The following is a 16,120-nucleotide window of genomic DNA, read 5'->3' as shown; positions in this document are numbered from 1 at the left end:
ACTCTATGGAGTTCGTTGACTACCTGGAACTCACGACAACAACAAGAACTACATGAAAAACAGATATATATCAAGAAGGGGTCACACAACTTGTTTATTCTTCATTAGGGTAAATCCATTAATTACGTAACGCAAAAAATGGACATGTTCAACCCCCCTCCCCCCCTATGTCACACTTTTTGTATGAAACATCTAAAAAAAATGTATGGATCGTCACACTTTGCTCAACCCCCCTCCCCCCTCTAAGCGTTACGTAATTTGTGGATGCTCCCTTAACTGCCTTTATTACGGAGGTTGATCCACAGACCTTGAATTTATGGAGTTTGTAGACTACCTGGAACCAATGACAACAACAAGAATTACTTGGAATACAAACAAATACCAAGAAGGGGTCACACAACTTGTTTATTCTTCAATAACTTCCTCCGTTACTGAGGTTGATCCACAGATCTTGGTTCTATGGAGTTCCTAGACTACCTGGAGCCCACGACAACAACAAGAACTACTTAGAATACACACATATACCAAGAAGGGGTCACGCAACTTCTTTATTCTTCGTTAACTGCCTCCATTACGGAGATTGATCCAAAAACCTTGACTGTATGGAGTTCGTAGACTACCTGGAATCAATGACAGCAACAAGAACTACTTGGAATGCAAACATGTTTTAAGAAAAGGTCATTGGATGACTCGGAACATATACTGTGAAAGCATTATATGCTAAACACCATAAAGAGCATGTACCGTTTTTGAATTTACACGATAGACCTTTGGTTACGTTAGCAGATCATAAGATCTTATTCTAGGGATTTTTTGGATGACTTAGGCCTTACTCCAGGGGTTTTTGGAGACCCAGAATATATACTGTGAACACCGACTATTCTAAGAAGCGCAATGAGCATGTAATATATTTGAAAATGGTTGATAGTCCTTCGGTTACGTGTGTAGACTCTTAAGCCTTACTTCAGAGATTTCTTGTATAACCATGACAAAAGCTATAAACCTTGACAATGGGCAAAAAGTACATGGGTTTCTGTTTCCAAAACTGTCAAAATTATCAAAATCGGTTGAAAATTGTTAATGTTATGAAAATATCAAATTATGGGAACACGGGTACCCTGTCGGCCATCCACGTAGTAAAAAAAATCAGATGCCCCTCCTCACGTCCCTCCTCGCTGTATCAACGTGATTTTCTCACAGATGCTACATTTTATGGAGTTCTTAGATGTCACCGAGTTTCAGCTTTCAGCTATAAAAATTCATTGAAATATCACCACTTGAATTTGAAAAAGGAACACGGGTACCCCGTCGGCCGCATAAGGGTTAAGGACAATCCTCACGGAATCCAAAACTAAATGCACTCGCGTTTTCAATACGGAAGCAACGCACAACTGTCATTTTTATTATTTTGGCTTTGCTGCCTCGCATAATAATAATGGCGTTGTGCGTTGCTTCTGTATTGAGTGATGTGCCCTTGAAAACGCGAGTGCATTTAGTTTCGGAAGAAGAAAGAAGGAGAAAAGATTATGTTAGAAAGGAGATAGAAGATAGAAATAAAGAAGAGAGGAAAGAATATTGAAGAAGGAGCCTATGTAATATTCAGCCAAACGACATTCTGCCAAATGGCCTTATATCAAGTAGGAAATAAAGACAAACCGGTACAGCCACCATATTGAGAAACCGATCCCAATGTACACACCAAGTTGCATCTAAGTGCAAATAATTTACCTTTCAATCCCGAGCAGTACATAAAGCTAGAATAATTTAGAAATAAACAACAACTTTCATCAAACACTCCAAATCCATCCCTGTTCACCAACTAAACGAATAGCTCCGTGGGTTGTAAACAGCATATCTAATAATGGAACAGCTCACCACCACTGGACATCAAATAAACTGAGGAAGCACTGCATTGAATTGATCATCACTTATACGCTGCTGGGAAGCCTAGGCACAAAATTTACAAAACATTAACCATGAAGGGGTTGACCATCAACTGGAAACCAGCCTACCACCAGGACTCTACAAAGTTCTATTTCGTAATAAAACACGACGTTCTGAAGGACGTGCCCGCTGAGGTGTACTAATTTCCCGAAGTGCGTTTCTCCTCCACTCTGTAGGTTCGGTGAATAAAGCCTAGTTCGGAGCACATCAGGACCTTTTTGCCATCCAGCGTACACTTTTGCAATCATGCACGTGAGATTATGAAGTTTAGGGCGAAGCTCGGCGGCTGCCATACAGTGATTCAGATTCCGGGGTGGCTTCCTTTGGAGATAATTAAATCGATATAAATTTAAACAGGCGCTATGCAAGCGTGCAGGCTCATTCGAACCCAAAGGCATTTCTTCCAACCAATCGAATTCCCTCGTCCCAACGAGCACTGCTAATGGGCCCTCTAGCATGTGCGTTTGTGCTCAATGAGGGTGAAAATTAACAAGGCATAAATAATCTCCTCCCTCGCTGCACGGATGAAGACGGACCCCAAAAATAGCGAAACAACAAGCCGACTCGCCGGTAATATCCCGAACCCGAACGCCGCATTTGCATGTGTATAGTAGCCCCAGTCAGGCTTCATTTGGAAGCTACAAAAGTGATTTGAAAGTTTGATGGGAGATTTATTCCGGCCATTCGTTCGCCGGCTGGGACGCCCGGCTGACGGTAATGTGATAGATTGTGTAGCGGCTAATGGACTAGACAGGCCAGTGAACCGCAGGACAATCAACTTGGTCGTGCACGGCAAGAGGACGGGACTTGTAATCCTTTGGAATTGTGTTATAGTTGAATGGAGATGGGATTATTAAGTATTAGAGTTTCGGTCGGCCCGGAGGAATGAGTATTTCCATTTGGAATCCGATCTGGACGCCATGGTAATATTTTTGGCTCACGTTGTATAAGAAACTTGTTCAGATTTCTCTGGTATCTTCAGTCAATCTAGTTTCTATATACAACCTAATATAATAATGAAATAGATTTTCTTCATTCATTCGGCAAAAATGTTCATTATAATTTCACGAGTAAACCCTTGAGCAAACTTGAGAAAATCGTTAGAAACTAGTTCAGTTAAGGTTTACCAACAAATTGTTGAATTCCAACCGCGTAAAAAATCCGCAACATTTAAGCCTAACTACAATACTTCTGTTGAGTAGTTTTGATAATCATTTTCTGGCAATAAGTGAAAGATGGAGTGAAATACAGTAAAATAATACTTAAAATTAAGATATTTTTTAAACAGAATATGTACTAGAGTCATGATTTAGAGGATGCTTCGCGTATTTCAATAATTACGGAAATGGCAGTTGCTCATAGCTTTTTTATAGGTTCTTGAGAGGTTTTGTGAGTAATCCTTTTGCTATTCAAGAAAAAAGTTGTTCAAACTAGTCGTCTTTCCACTCGGTTAGGCTCTCATCGCCTTGTAAATGGAAGACAATTGTTACTCTATGTAGGGGAAGATGAGGAGACTTGATCCCCTTCTTTTACCGAGAACCTAAGTAGTTTTGTTCTAGCGTATTTTTAGTACAGATCCTCTAGATAAATGATCATTATGTAGTGACAAATTATTCAGATTGACAACCGTACTAATTGTACAGGACGGTTTGTGTGTTTGGATCCTCCTATAGATCTTTTTAGTGGCCACGCAACATTTAAATATCTTCACCTAACATTGGCCAACAAAGCCATAAGTATTCAAAATGTTCTGTACTGATAAAAATGTCAACATTCATCAACAATTTTAGAATATTTAGATTTTAAACTGTTAACTTAATATGGGGACACTTGATCCCTAATTAGTCACCCCAGTCACCAATACAAAAATTTAACGAAAAAAAAATTGAAATCGTTTCTCAATTGTCTAATTTCTTGTAGATTTGACAAATTTGATGAACAAATGGCTCAAAAAAATACCTATTTAGTAGTTATCAGGAAAATGGGACCACATATACCCTGATTGCATGCACTATCCAATTACATAACAAAATTTCTTTATGAATACCCACAACAAGTAAAAAAATCTATACGTTTTGGTCGAAAATATTGAAAAAATCAGATATCACCATTCTACTTTTATCAAACTGTTCATGAAGAGGGATTAGTTCCCCCCGAATATATTCAAATTTAATTTTGACAGCACTTCAAAAACATGATTGTGTGACAATAACAACAGCAATTAACAGACTTTCGAACATCGCTAAAGTTGACTCATAGAGTCTGTGCGAAAACCGTGTAAATTTATTTGTTTTTGGAAGTGATACATCGGAAGCGAGAAAAGATGATCAAGTCTCCCCTACAACTGCTGGTGTTTTGCTCGTGTATTGCCCCTTCAATACGATCCTCATTGCTTGTATAAGAGCTGACTAATTTTGACGTAGGACTTACGTCTCTCTGTACTATCTAGTATTTTGCGCTGGGCGTGAGTTCACTCTATTTTGACATTTAAGAGGTGAAAACATTGGAACTCATCAAGTGAGCCATGATTTGGAGATACACCCAAAAGCAAACAAACAGCGTCATTATTCTTTATCGAAATTTGAGGCTTGATATAAATATTCAAACTATCTATTAATATTGATATATTATTTACTTGTTTTCTTGCATAATTTCATATGTTTCAGAGAAAAGAAGAATGAAAGATTTAGTAAATGGAGAGGTATCATCTTTACATTGGGATGTTTTACGTGTAGAGTTTAAATAATAAATACTTGAAATATTTTTAGTACTTTGAAAGGCGCATTTACCCGGTAATAGCCGTGAATTCTGCACGCCGCAATGGCATGTTCTTAAACAAATTATAGAGAGAAATAAAAAAATGGTTGACCTGTCAATAGTTTTTTTCATCCCATTCATCCCGATGACATACTTACGCGCGTGCGTGAACGCGTCCAAGACAAAAAATCTCTTGCTGATATTCTGATTTACGAGTGCTTTTACGCGTTACGCATCGCTCGACGTCAATATGTCATCGCCCTAAGCCACAGCTCCCTATATCCAGAAAGTTAAAATTCGGACCTCGCTGCTCCATCATCTCTTTGTTGAAGTTTTCTTGTAAAGCTAGGTTCACGTTTGGCCCATCCATGAAAAATTGAATTACTTCTTTTATCATGCGGAGTTTGGACGAAAAACAATCTTTCAATCATTTCAAAAGATCTTGCGCTCGTGTCGATGTCAAGAACACAGATCCCAAATATCTGCTCGTGACACTCTGAGTTTCTTGGTTCCAAAACCGTATTAGGCATACGTCGAGTTGCTGACGTTGGAAAACTTTATTGAGCGTTTCGTCGAAACCAAGAACAAATTCAAAAGCTTTCTCCATCATATTAAAAAAAATGGAGTCAAACCTTGGGTAATCAAATATCCTATCCTATAAGCTTCGAAACTATTTCGCTATCCGGAAACATCAGGGGAAACAAACAGACATCTTCTCCGGCACCTCGATATGATTTGTGCGCCATGACAGTTTGCATAGCCCACACAATTTCAGCTGAAGTAACTTTGTCGCTAAAAAGGTATTTGCTTATCAAACCTGATCCACTTGCAGCGTTGCCGTTACTCTGCGTAGCTATATTGCTGGAATAAGAAGGATTAATTGCTGTCAAGGTGTTTGCCGATTTGTCTGAAATAAATATTCAGGGGGTTCATGAGTATGTGGGAATCAATATACATATTACAGTAGTAGGCATGTTAGGCTGGGAATGGGGTAAGAAACCCTATATCGGAAGTATCGCAACGTCCCTAGTCCATCCTGCTCCTTAATACACTTTCATTTCCACCGTTCAACAAATCTTCGAAGTGCTCCTTCCACCTGGCTGACACCATAGTATTGCTATAAATTTTCAATATGTATGTTGTTACACTAACAAAAATTGATAAAATATATTCTACCTGAACTTTCTAACTTTTAACGGGAAAGAATTTTAAGCGCAAAAGAATTTCGTTAGGAAGTCCATTAGAATTCAGTTCGGAACCCCAAAAGAATTCGGTTCGGATGAGAAGCAAAAACAAAAAAAAATACATTTCGGAAAGCAAAAAAACGGAGCCCGTCTTTTGGTTTTACAAACGGAGATCTTTTGATCTTCAGTACGGAACTTCTTTGCGCTTCTGAGCGGAACTATTATGGGTTTTCGACCCGAATCCTTCTGCGCTTCCTGTTCCTGTTCGGTATCCCCTGTACAGAGGCAGACTAAAATTCCGTTCAGAATTCCCATAAGGACTCGGAAGTTCAAAAGTATTTCTTTCGAAAGCCCAAACGTATTACGTTCGGGAGTCCAAAATAATTTTGTCCAGAACCCCAACAAGATTCCGTAAGGAATTCCAAAAGAATTTCATCCGGGAGCCCAAAGAGTTCTGTTTTGTAAGCCCAAAAGAGTTCCGTTCGGAAGTCCAAAGAACGGAACAGACTTGTTTTGGGCTTACAAACAAAGATCTTTTGGTCTTCTAAACGGAACTTATTTGTGCTTTCCAAAGGCTTCTGGGTTTTCGAACCGATTCCTCTCGCTCTTGCAAACAAAATCTTTCAGGGCTTCCCTGATTTCGTTTGGAATCCCAGAAGGATTCTGTTCGGAACCCCCTTTTCCAGAAGCAGGAAAAGATTCCGTTCAGAAGCCCAGGAGTTTCCAATCGGAAGTAAAAACTATTCCTTTCGAAAGTTTAAAAATCGTTCGGAAGCCCAAGAGAATTCACAGAAAAAATAATGAAAATTAATCAGCGCGTAAAAAATACAGACGCGGAAAATTACACTATTCTGAACATACATGAATGTTTCCATAAATTTCGCCCTAAATGTATGCAATTTGTATAGCATAATGCCACTTAATCGAATAAATAGTGACATAATGCAATACAAATTGCATACATTCAAGCGAAACGCTCCATCTGGCATTCCCTTTAGGGACGATTCAAATATGACGTCCATTACTTTTTGAGATTTCTAGACAAATGTCACGCTTTTTTGTATACCTTGTATATGCAGTGTCACAAAATCTTAGACCCCCTCCCCCCTTAAAACCTGTGACATCATTCTTGAACGACCCCTTATGTGCATTACTTTCGTGTAAATTTCAATAACTTTTTCTATCTGTGTGGTTTCGAAACCACAAAAGAATTTCGTTAAGAAACTCAAAGGAATTCGGTTTGTAAACCTAGACCGAAACGGACGTCTTTAAGGTTTGCGAATGGAAATGGAATAAGGAATGGAATATTTTTTGGCTTCCGAAAGTAATCAAAGAAGGAACTTTGGAATTCCAAAAAGATTCTATTCGAAATCCAAAAATAATTCCGTTCAGAATAATCCAGAATCATTTATTGTATTGCAGCGGCACGGAAAGTGACCGCTGCAAGAATTCTTCTACAGCGGTTTGTCTTCTCGTGATGTTTTGGCCAGTAATGAAGCGGGAGCTTAAGAAAAGTGGAAAAAGTGGAAAAAAAGCTCGGGACGCAACTCAGATGACTAAACTGTGGAACAAATGTGCCAAGGAAGTTGACTCCGGAGGTGTGCAACTTTTGATGAGAGGAATAAAGAAGAAGGTGCGAATTTTCACTAGAAACAAGAAGAAATTATTGGTATCAATATTTTTTCTTTAAAGTACAGTGAATTACCCTTGTTTTGATGTATTAACCTTATTTGTACGTCAATCCGTTACCGAGATACAGATGATTTTAGTATCCCGGATTCTAAATGGACATAGCTTTATAGGACTTCGTACGAAAAACCAAAAAGGTTTCGTTTGAAACCCCGAAATAGTTCAGTTTTTGAAGGCCCAAAGTTTTTAAAAACGACAAATGTCCGTGAAAGTCTCCAACTTCAATGAAAAATCTGTATAATGTCAGTAATCTGCATGCAGGACAAAATGTCTGTATAAATACAGACATGCCTGTATATCTGGCATCCCTGGTACTGATGAAACCAAATTCCCAGTTCAATCAAAGGTAATTGCCTATTTCCGGGGATTAAACCACCCGACTTGGACGTTAATTTACAATGTTATGAAAACTCATATGTGAATATGTACGTTATGTGGAAGATATCGATTTGGAAAATGTATTGGAGGTAACCACTTTCCCTTCGATGGGACTCGAACCCGTGACCCAATACATTTTCCAAATCAATATCTTCCACATAACGTACATACAGTGTTGCCACTTATTTTTCGAACCTCACCTTCATTTTCAGGCGTAAAAATCTTTTTCATCTTTATTTGTGAGCAAAAATTCTTGATAAAATCTTTATGTAATTAAGGCTGAAGCGCATGCCATCCGTTCGTCATTTTGCCCGTCAAATTTGACATTTTTCCCGTGCATAAACTGTCAAATTCGACGGGTTGATTGGCAAAAGGGTCTTTGTGCTCCAGGTTTAAACTTGAATAGCTGAAATATTCACTTTTTTAAATATACAAATGTTTTTAAATCTGTTGGGTTTTTTAGAAGCAGTTAGATATTTGTAATGAGAGTATATTTTGAAACGAGTTTCGAGGTATTTTTGTACCATCCCATTTATTGCAAATCAAGGTGATCAAAAGTTATAAACCTTTCAGGTTTGTAGTGTGAATATTTTGACTTTTTGCATTTTGAATTGAATTGCAACGTTAAAGCCATCTTGGCAACTCCTTTCTTTTTAACATAACAATTTTTAACGCAAAATAGCATTAATCGTGCTGGTATACCATATATATATTAAGTCGGTTACTAACCAAAGTTATTCGGCCAAAACAGCCTTTTGACAGCTGCTGCTGAATGAGGGATGAGATGAAAAATGTTGATGAACTTTTTTAATAATGGATTAATGGAAATGCAGCTTTCCTTCTCGCCATTTGCCGCCCAGCGATGTCTCCCAACTTTTCGTCGTAAGCCGATACGATCTGATTAGTTTTGCAAAGAGTTGCACCCCTGAGCTCCCGCAAAAGGAAACTTCTTCAGGGTCGAACTGAGGCTGGTAATGTTCTCCAAATTATTTGGATCGATGAGTTAAGCTGTCTTAAGAACGGAATCATTCAAGAGTTTGATTATTTTTTTCACCAGCTCCACATAGAAATTACATGCGAAAGAATAGAAAGTTTCCTTCAGCGGTTAATAAAGAGATCCTGCCAGATTATATGCCGCTAGCCCTACGTATGTCTTCATTTTCTCGCGAAGATGTTGTTCAAAGTTTTGAAAGCCATTGTCTATGATATTTTTAAGAAATTCATCTTTCTAAATGTTGGAAAGGATAATCAGATAAAGCGATTTAATTTCACTGTACATGTTCGTATACTCAGGGCTTTCCGATTGGAAAATACGACAATATCAATATTTTGCATTAAAACATCATGAGGAGATCAATTTATGCTATTATAAGAGATCAGTATCATGTGCCATTAATTTGTTCTTATCCATAGCATATCTTGATATTTAAATGAAATTTCGGTGCAAATTTTTGATATTGTTGCCTGTTCTTTTATCTCTTATATCAATCAAGTCTATATAATGTTTTTTTATTCTGTTCATGACTTCTACCCGGGATGGGATCGTTGAGGTGACGAAGGTGGCGCTGGGCAGTTCAATAATTGTCACAGTTCGAATAGAACGTAAAGTACATGATTAGCTTTGAAAAACGATCAACATTCCGTTTGACTACTGAGTCAAGTTATAGCCATCTTGTAGCTAATGGATTTTACTGAGTGATAACTGCCTTATCGGATATCGGATTGAAGTATCGGCCAGAAATGAGAAAAAAACCGAACACTAAAATTCAAAATGCACAAAAATCTTTAAAAATCTTATTTCCTCAAAAAAAATCTTTAATCTTTATATAAAGATATCTTTATCAAAAAATATTAAAAAATCTTTATAAATAAGATAAATCTTTATATGTGGCAACACTGCGTACATATTCACATATGAGTTTTCATAACATTGTAAATTAACGTCCCAGTCGGGTGGTTTAATCCCCGGAAATAGGCAATTACCTTTGATTGAACTGAACTTGAGTTGCGTGCTCTTGCCTACGCAATGCGGTCGGGTCTGCGTCTGAGCTTGACGACCGACTGGCAAATAGCTTACACAACCTCACTTGATCAGTACCGTTGCTGATGAAGAATGTGTATAGCCGCCAGAGATTCTAAATACTCACGCTCCTCTAATGTGAACGTGTACAATACACCCGATTCTGTTTTTACACGGATTTTTTTTTACACGGCCGTGTAAAAAAAATCCCATACAAAATTTTTGCAAAGTTGTCCCATTTTGCATGATTCGTCGAGAAATCATAAAACTTTTTTTACACGGATTTTCGAATTTTGAACTGAAAACTTTTTTTACACGGAACGCATCCCCCGTGTAAAAAAAGAATCGGGTGTACACATGTGGAAGTATTGGCTTGAGAAATGGATTGCGAGTGATTTGACTACGCGTCCAATTTGGGAATCTTGAGCTCGTTCAGTAGCCGCTAGGTTGCGAAGGCCGACGGAGGTCCTTCGTAGCTTAGTTGGTTAAAGCACCAGTCTAGCGTACTGTAGGGTCATGGGTTCGAGTCCCATCGAAGGGAAAGTGGTTACCTCCAATACATTTTCCAAATCAATATCTTCCACATAACGTACATATTCACATATGAGTTTTCATAACATTGTAAATTCCCAGTACTAGACATGTAGCCGAACTCTCGCAATCTTCTTTCAGAACTAACTTCCTCTCATGTGTTGTTTGTACAATGCCGACCACGATTATCAGCGCGACAATACTAATGGCGATATGTTTACCATTGCATTGCAAGCGCAGTATTGGAAGCAAAACATATTTTTTTTTAGGTTCTATGTGACACAGTAAACTAAGGTGCGTAGCAATTTTAAATGACGAATCTTAATCGAAAAAACCCAGACCACAATAGGGGACTCATAGGAAAAACCACGATTGAGCTTGAGCTTGAGCTTGATTGACTGCTCGTAGTTGCTACTCCATTATGACCAGATCAGCTGTTCTTGCACAGGGAACCAACAGATGTTTGCTTGGGACTAGCACACATCTTCAATGTACAAGTACTGGTGATCTCATTTGTTAGGTCATACTGGCGCCTGCCACGTCAGAATGCAAGTCAATGTAGGGAAGGGGGAGGAAATGGTGATGCAATCACTCGCCCACTGCAAGCCGAATATACCTCTGCACTTGCCACGAGTTTATGTGGAATTTGTTGGAATTTCTGGGTTAGGTTGGAGACCCTGCCTCTTGGTTAACGAGCTGCCAATGTGATAGATAGGAGAAGGTAACTGATGGAATTTCTAATTGGATGTCGGAAACGAGCTCTATAGTTCATTTCCAATTCTAGCAGATTACTGTTAGAATACTCAAGTTGAAGGTATAGGAATAGTAATGGAAACGGTATTGAAGTCCATTTCCAGTTCTAGCGATTGCTAGAACATGAGAAATAAAGAGAAAGATAAAAAGTAGGAGAATGGAACGGACCTGGGATTGAAACCATGACCTCCTGCGTATGAGGCAGAAGCAGTAGCCATATGACTACCAAGCCCGCCTCAAAACAAGAGAGATCACGCACTGAACTGATTAATTTTATTGCCGGCCGCGCAACGCAGAACACGATAATTCGGCCGACCGCGCGATCGTTCTGCTGTCCGAAACATGAGAGATCACGCACAGAACTCACAATAGGGGACTCATGGGAAAAACCACGATTTCGTCTAAACTTCAAAACTCCAATAAATAAGAAAGGCATAGATTTTTTCTATGTAAATTCCTACATAACCCAACACAAAAGATTCAGAGTTTTTTTTTAAAGGAATTACACCTGAAAACTCGATAATTACGATCAGTTCGTCAAAAACAGTTCTCAAACTGACATTGCAAACGATTTCTTGCTCAGGATCTTCTGGATTGTTACTAGCAAATATATATAGCCGGTACATTGAAGCTATTGATGAACACAAAAACGCATACAATGTTGTTGGTAATACATATACAGTCAAACCTCCATGAGTCGATATTGAAGGGACCATCGACTCATGGAAATATCGAGATGTAGAATAGAAAATCCTTGAAAAGCTCTTTGGAGGGACCATCACAGCAACCCAGAACATATTTTTTAGTATGCAATAATTTGCTTCCATGAGTCGATATCGAGTCATAGAACATCGACTCATGGAGGTTTGACTGTAGTTGCCATTGCTTAACATATAAAGGTTAATGCAATGTAATGGTAATGTAATGTTATAGAAAACGGATGACTATAACAGTATTCAGCAAGTCGAGTCAAGTACGAGACACTGAAGACGGCCTTACTTTTGAGGTCGAAATACGTATCTGTCACGATAAAATTAAGTGGTGGACTGTATTAACTCGTCTTATGACAAGTGAGTATTCAGCAGGCAAACATGGAATATCTATATACATAAAAATGAATTTCTGTCTGTCTGACCCTTATAGATTCGGAAACTACTGATCCGATCGACGTGAAAATTTGTATGCAGAAATTTTTAGGGCCGGGTAAGGTTCTTAAGATGGTTCGAAAACTCTCCCCTTTTTGGAAAAGGGGACCCCCCATACAAATGAATCATAAATTTCTGCATAACTCGAGAACTAATCAGAGACTAAATCAATTCAATGCGAAACGAAGTTCGTCGGGTCTGCTAGTTACTAAATATATTTAAGATTAAATAAAATGACACGAGATTACGAAAATATAGAAAACAACAAGAAAAAAAATATGGGATAAAAAATCTCGCTGATAGCTGGTATGAAACCCAAACGAAGCAAAATAATTTTGCCCTGAAACGCAAAGGCCAATATTAGAAACAAATTTGAAAAAGCTATCAAACAATTCGTTTTGATATTTTAATGTTCTATGGTTTTGTGTAGTTCGCCTCTTACTTACTGTTTTGATTCTACCTGTGCCTTTCGGCTATGAAGAATCGTATGTGATTCGTTATTGGTACTGACTTATTTCTCGCCATTGATATCAACTGTCTGTATAACAGGTATAAGACATCAGTTCCACACTGTCTTAGTTGGGTACCTACCGCTGCTATATAATAACGCAGCAAACAGTAGATCCATTCAGTGCAGCTTGCTCCAATACAGTGCGAATAGCTTTCTCTTGTAATTCATCTATTTTAGTGCTATATAGTTCATCAATTCACCATGAATCAAGTATCGTACCAGAAAGTGGCCTCGGAAGATATGTGGGTCGTTCTGGAGCCTGGTGTGCAACAGATCTTCCAACGGCAGCCATTAATCCCGAACCATTACATACAGCTTTATAGTCACATTTACAACTGCTCGCTTACTCCAGTGGCAACCGGCCTGACCAGTGAGAGAAAAATAGCGGCTTGTCGCATTGGTAAAACGTTGTACTGCCATTTGAAAACTTTCATCGAACGCTATTTGAACGATCTTCAAGTGAAAGGCTCAGAACTAATGAATGAGGAAATTTTGAGCTACTACGTGAATCAATGGGAAGAGTACCAGTTCTCCAGCAAAGTGTTACACAATTTGTTCTCCTATCTCAATCGATATTGGGTGAGGCGTGAGTGGGATGATTGTCGCAAGGATGTTTACGAAATCTACGATCTGGCGCTGTTGTCGTGGAGCACAAGTATGCTGAATCAGATGAATAAGCAGGTTTCCAAATCTATTTTGGAATTAATCGAAAAGGAGCGGAACGGCCAAGCAATCAACTCTCGCTTGATATCGGGTGTGATCGGTTGCTACGTCGAGATGGGGATGGACATACGAGAACCTGGATCAATTAAAAGGAACCTATCTGTGTACGAAGAAAGCTTTGAGAGGTGTTTCCTGGAAGAAACCGAAATATACTACAGCCGTGAAAGTGTGAAATTTTTGAGAGAGTATCCCGTTACTGAATACATTAAACGTGTAGAAATGCGCATTAGTGAAGAGTATAAACGGGTACAATTGTACTTACACGAAAGTACCCAGGATCAGCTGATTAAAACTTGTGAGAAAGCTCTTATTCATAACCACATGGATCTGCTTGGCAATGAGTTTCGCAACATGCTGGCTGCTAACAAAGTGTCTGATTTGCGTCGTATGTACTCTCTGATAGCGCACCTTCCGGAGTGTGTGTCAGAATTAACAGCTGCCCTGGAGAACTACATTCACAATCAGGGCAAAGCTGCTTTAGCCAACTGTGTACAAGTGGCGTTGACTGATCCTAAAGTTTACGTTCAAACCGTCCTGGAAATTTATAAGAAGTACTCAGCGCTGATTCATTCGGTTTTTAATAATGACGGACGATATAAAGCGGCGATGGGAAAGGCATGTGGAAATTTCATCAATCGAAATGCTATTACAGAGGTCAGTAAGAATCCCGTCATTTGCGCAGAAATGTTGGCTAAGTATTGTGATTCGCTGCTGAAGAAGTCTTGCAAGAAACAAGTGGAAATAGATCTGGAGGAGACGTTCAATGATACAATGACTGTCTTCAGACATATCGAAGACAAAGATGTATTTCAAAAGATCTACACCAAGCTGCTGGCCAAGCGTCTTTGCTTGCAGTCGTCCGAAAGCGATGACGCTGAGGCATCGATGATTTCCAAATTGAAAGAGAATTGTGGATACGAATACACCAGAAAACTTCAAGGGATGTTTCAAGACATTGAAATTTCAAAAGGCCTCAACAAGAAATACAATCAATATTTAAAAGAATTGTGTGATGCAACTGGCCAGAAAAATGGAAATGGCACTGACTTCAATGTGCTGGTACTTTCGTATGGAAAATGGCAGTTTAGCCAAGCTTCTCCGTTTTCGATTCCGACTGAAATTGAGCCTTGTATCCAGGGATTTACTAGCTTCTATGCCAAACAGTACTCCGGACGAAAGCTCAACTGGATGTTCAACATGAGTCGCGGTGAGCTGGTAACTAATTGCTTCCGGGCACGATACACCCTTCAGGCCAGTACATACCAGATTGCAGTTTTATTGCAATTTAATGAACAAACGTGCTGGACAGTTCAACAACTGCGCGAAAATACTGACATCGATCAAGGAATTCTTGTCCAAATACTGCAGATTCTGATCAAAACAAAATTACTCCTAACTCAGGAAGACGATGTCGAACTCCAAGCAACCACCACAGTGGAGCTGAACACTGGATTCAAGAGCAAAAAGCTGCGACTTAACATCAATCAGCCGCTCAAGACGGAGCAGAAGGTGGACAGGGAAGTGACAGAGAAAATCATCGAACAAGATCGCATGATCATGATACAGGCAGCGGTCGTGAGGATTATGAAAATGCGCAAATCGTTGAATCACTCGCAGCTGGTCGGAGAAGTCTTGACCCAACTGTCGACGCGTTTCAGGCCCAAGGTTCAGGCAGTGAAGAAATGCATCCAGCTGCTGATAGAGAAGGAATACATCGAACGTCAGAAGGGACAAAATGAGGTGTACAATTATTTAGCGTGATATTTCTGATAGCATTTTCTTTAGTAAACTTACACACATAAAACTTATAAAATAAATGAATGCCGAAAAAATAAATTAATATTATCAAAACTAATCCGGAATTGTTTCGTTCTTTCATGGATTGCGATCAAATCCACTTGAATCCCCTTAAGACCATCTTGAATTGGAGTATCCATAAATGGTAAGCAAACAATCGACAAGTAGATGATTTGCCATGCAGAATTTAAAGGAATTCCAGAACAAATTCGAAGAAATTTCCTGTGGAATGCAGAAAAAAAATCGGAAGAAATTAGAAGGTATTTTCCAGAAGAGATGCGAAGAAATTCGGTAAAATTTTCGTATGTGAGCGTCCCACGACGTATAATTATGGTGCTTTTGATCCATTACACTATGCCGGCTTCACATCAACGCAGAAGAAGAAATTCTTGTATACGGGCGTCTCACCTATCATGACATCCGATCCTTAATTACGCTATCCTTTCTGCAGGCTTCCCACCAACGTGGAGGGAGATTCTCTTCTATGCGGATGCTCTACCACGATGAATTTTATTCCAACCGATCCATATTTTTACAATTCCTCTTGCGGATGTCTCATCAACGCAAAGATAAGAATCTCTTGTATGCGAGCGTCCCATCACGCTGATTCATCTCCAATTACACTACACTTCTTGTGGACGAGAGAGAAACCATTAGAAACTTTTGCATGTCGGCGAAATGATTAGAA

The 16,120-nt window shown here is 39.0% G+C and overlaps 1 protein-coding gene across 1 annotated transcript; it reads left to right on the top strand.

The window, feature by feature from the left end:
* Window positions 1–13,039: 13,039 nt before the first annotated feature.
* LOC134218119 (cullin-1-like) lies at window positions 13,040–15,484 on the top strand. The gene has a single exon (XM_062696985.1). It carries the CDS (start codon window positions 13,114–13,116, stop codon window positions 15,394–15,396), a length of 2,283 nt encoding a protein of 760 aa, XP_062552969.1. The 5' UTR covers window positions 13,040–13,113; the 3' UTR covers window positions 15,397–15,484.
* Window positions 15,485–16,120: the final 636 nt, after the last annotated feature.

The sequence above is a fragment of the Armigeres subalbatus genome, chromosome 2 (assembly GCF_024139115.2).
Source record: "Armigeres subalbatus isolate Guangzhou_Male chromosome 2, GZ_Asu_2, whole genome shotgun sequence".
NCBI classification, from domain to species: Eukaryota; Metazoa; Arthropoda; class Insecta; order Diptera; family Culicidae; genus Armigeres; species Armigeres subalbatus.
This window is presented reverse-complemented; position numbering and strand designations above follow the sequence as displayed.

Bases quoted from the DNA above. Each gene is read 5' to 3' on its own strand.
- LOC134218119 (XM_062696985.1), top strand. From the start codon at position 13,114: ATGAATCAAGTATCGTACCAGAAAGTGGCCTCGGAAGATATGTGGGTC.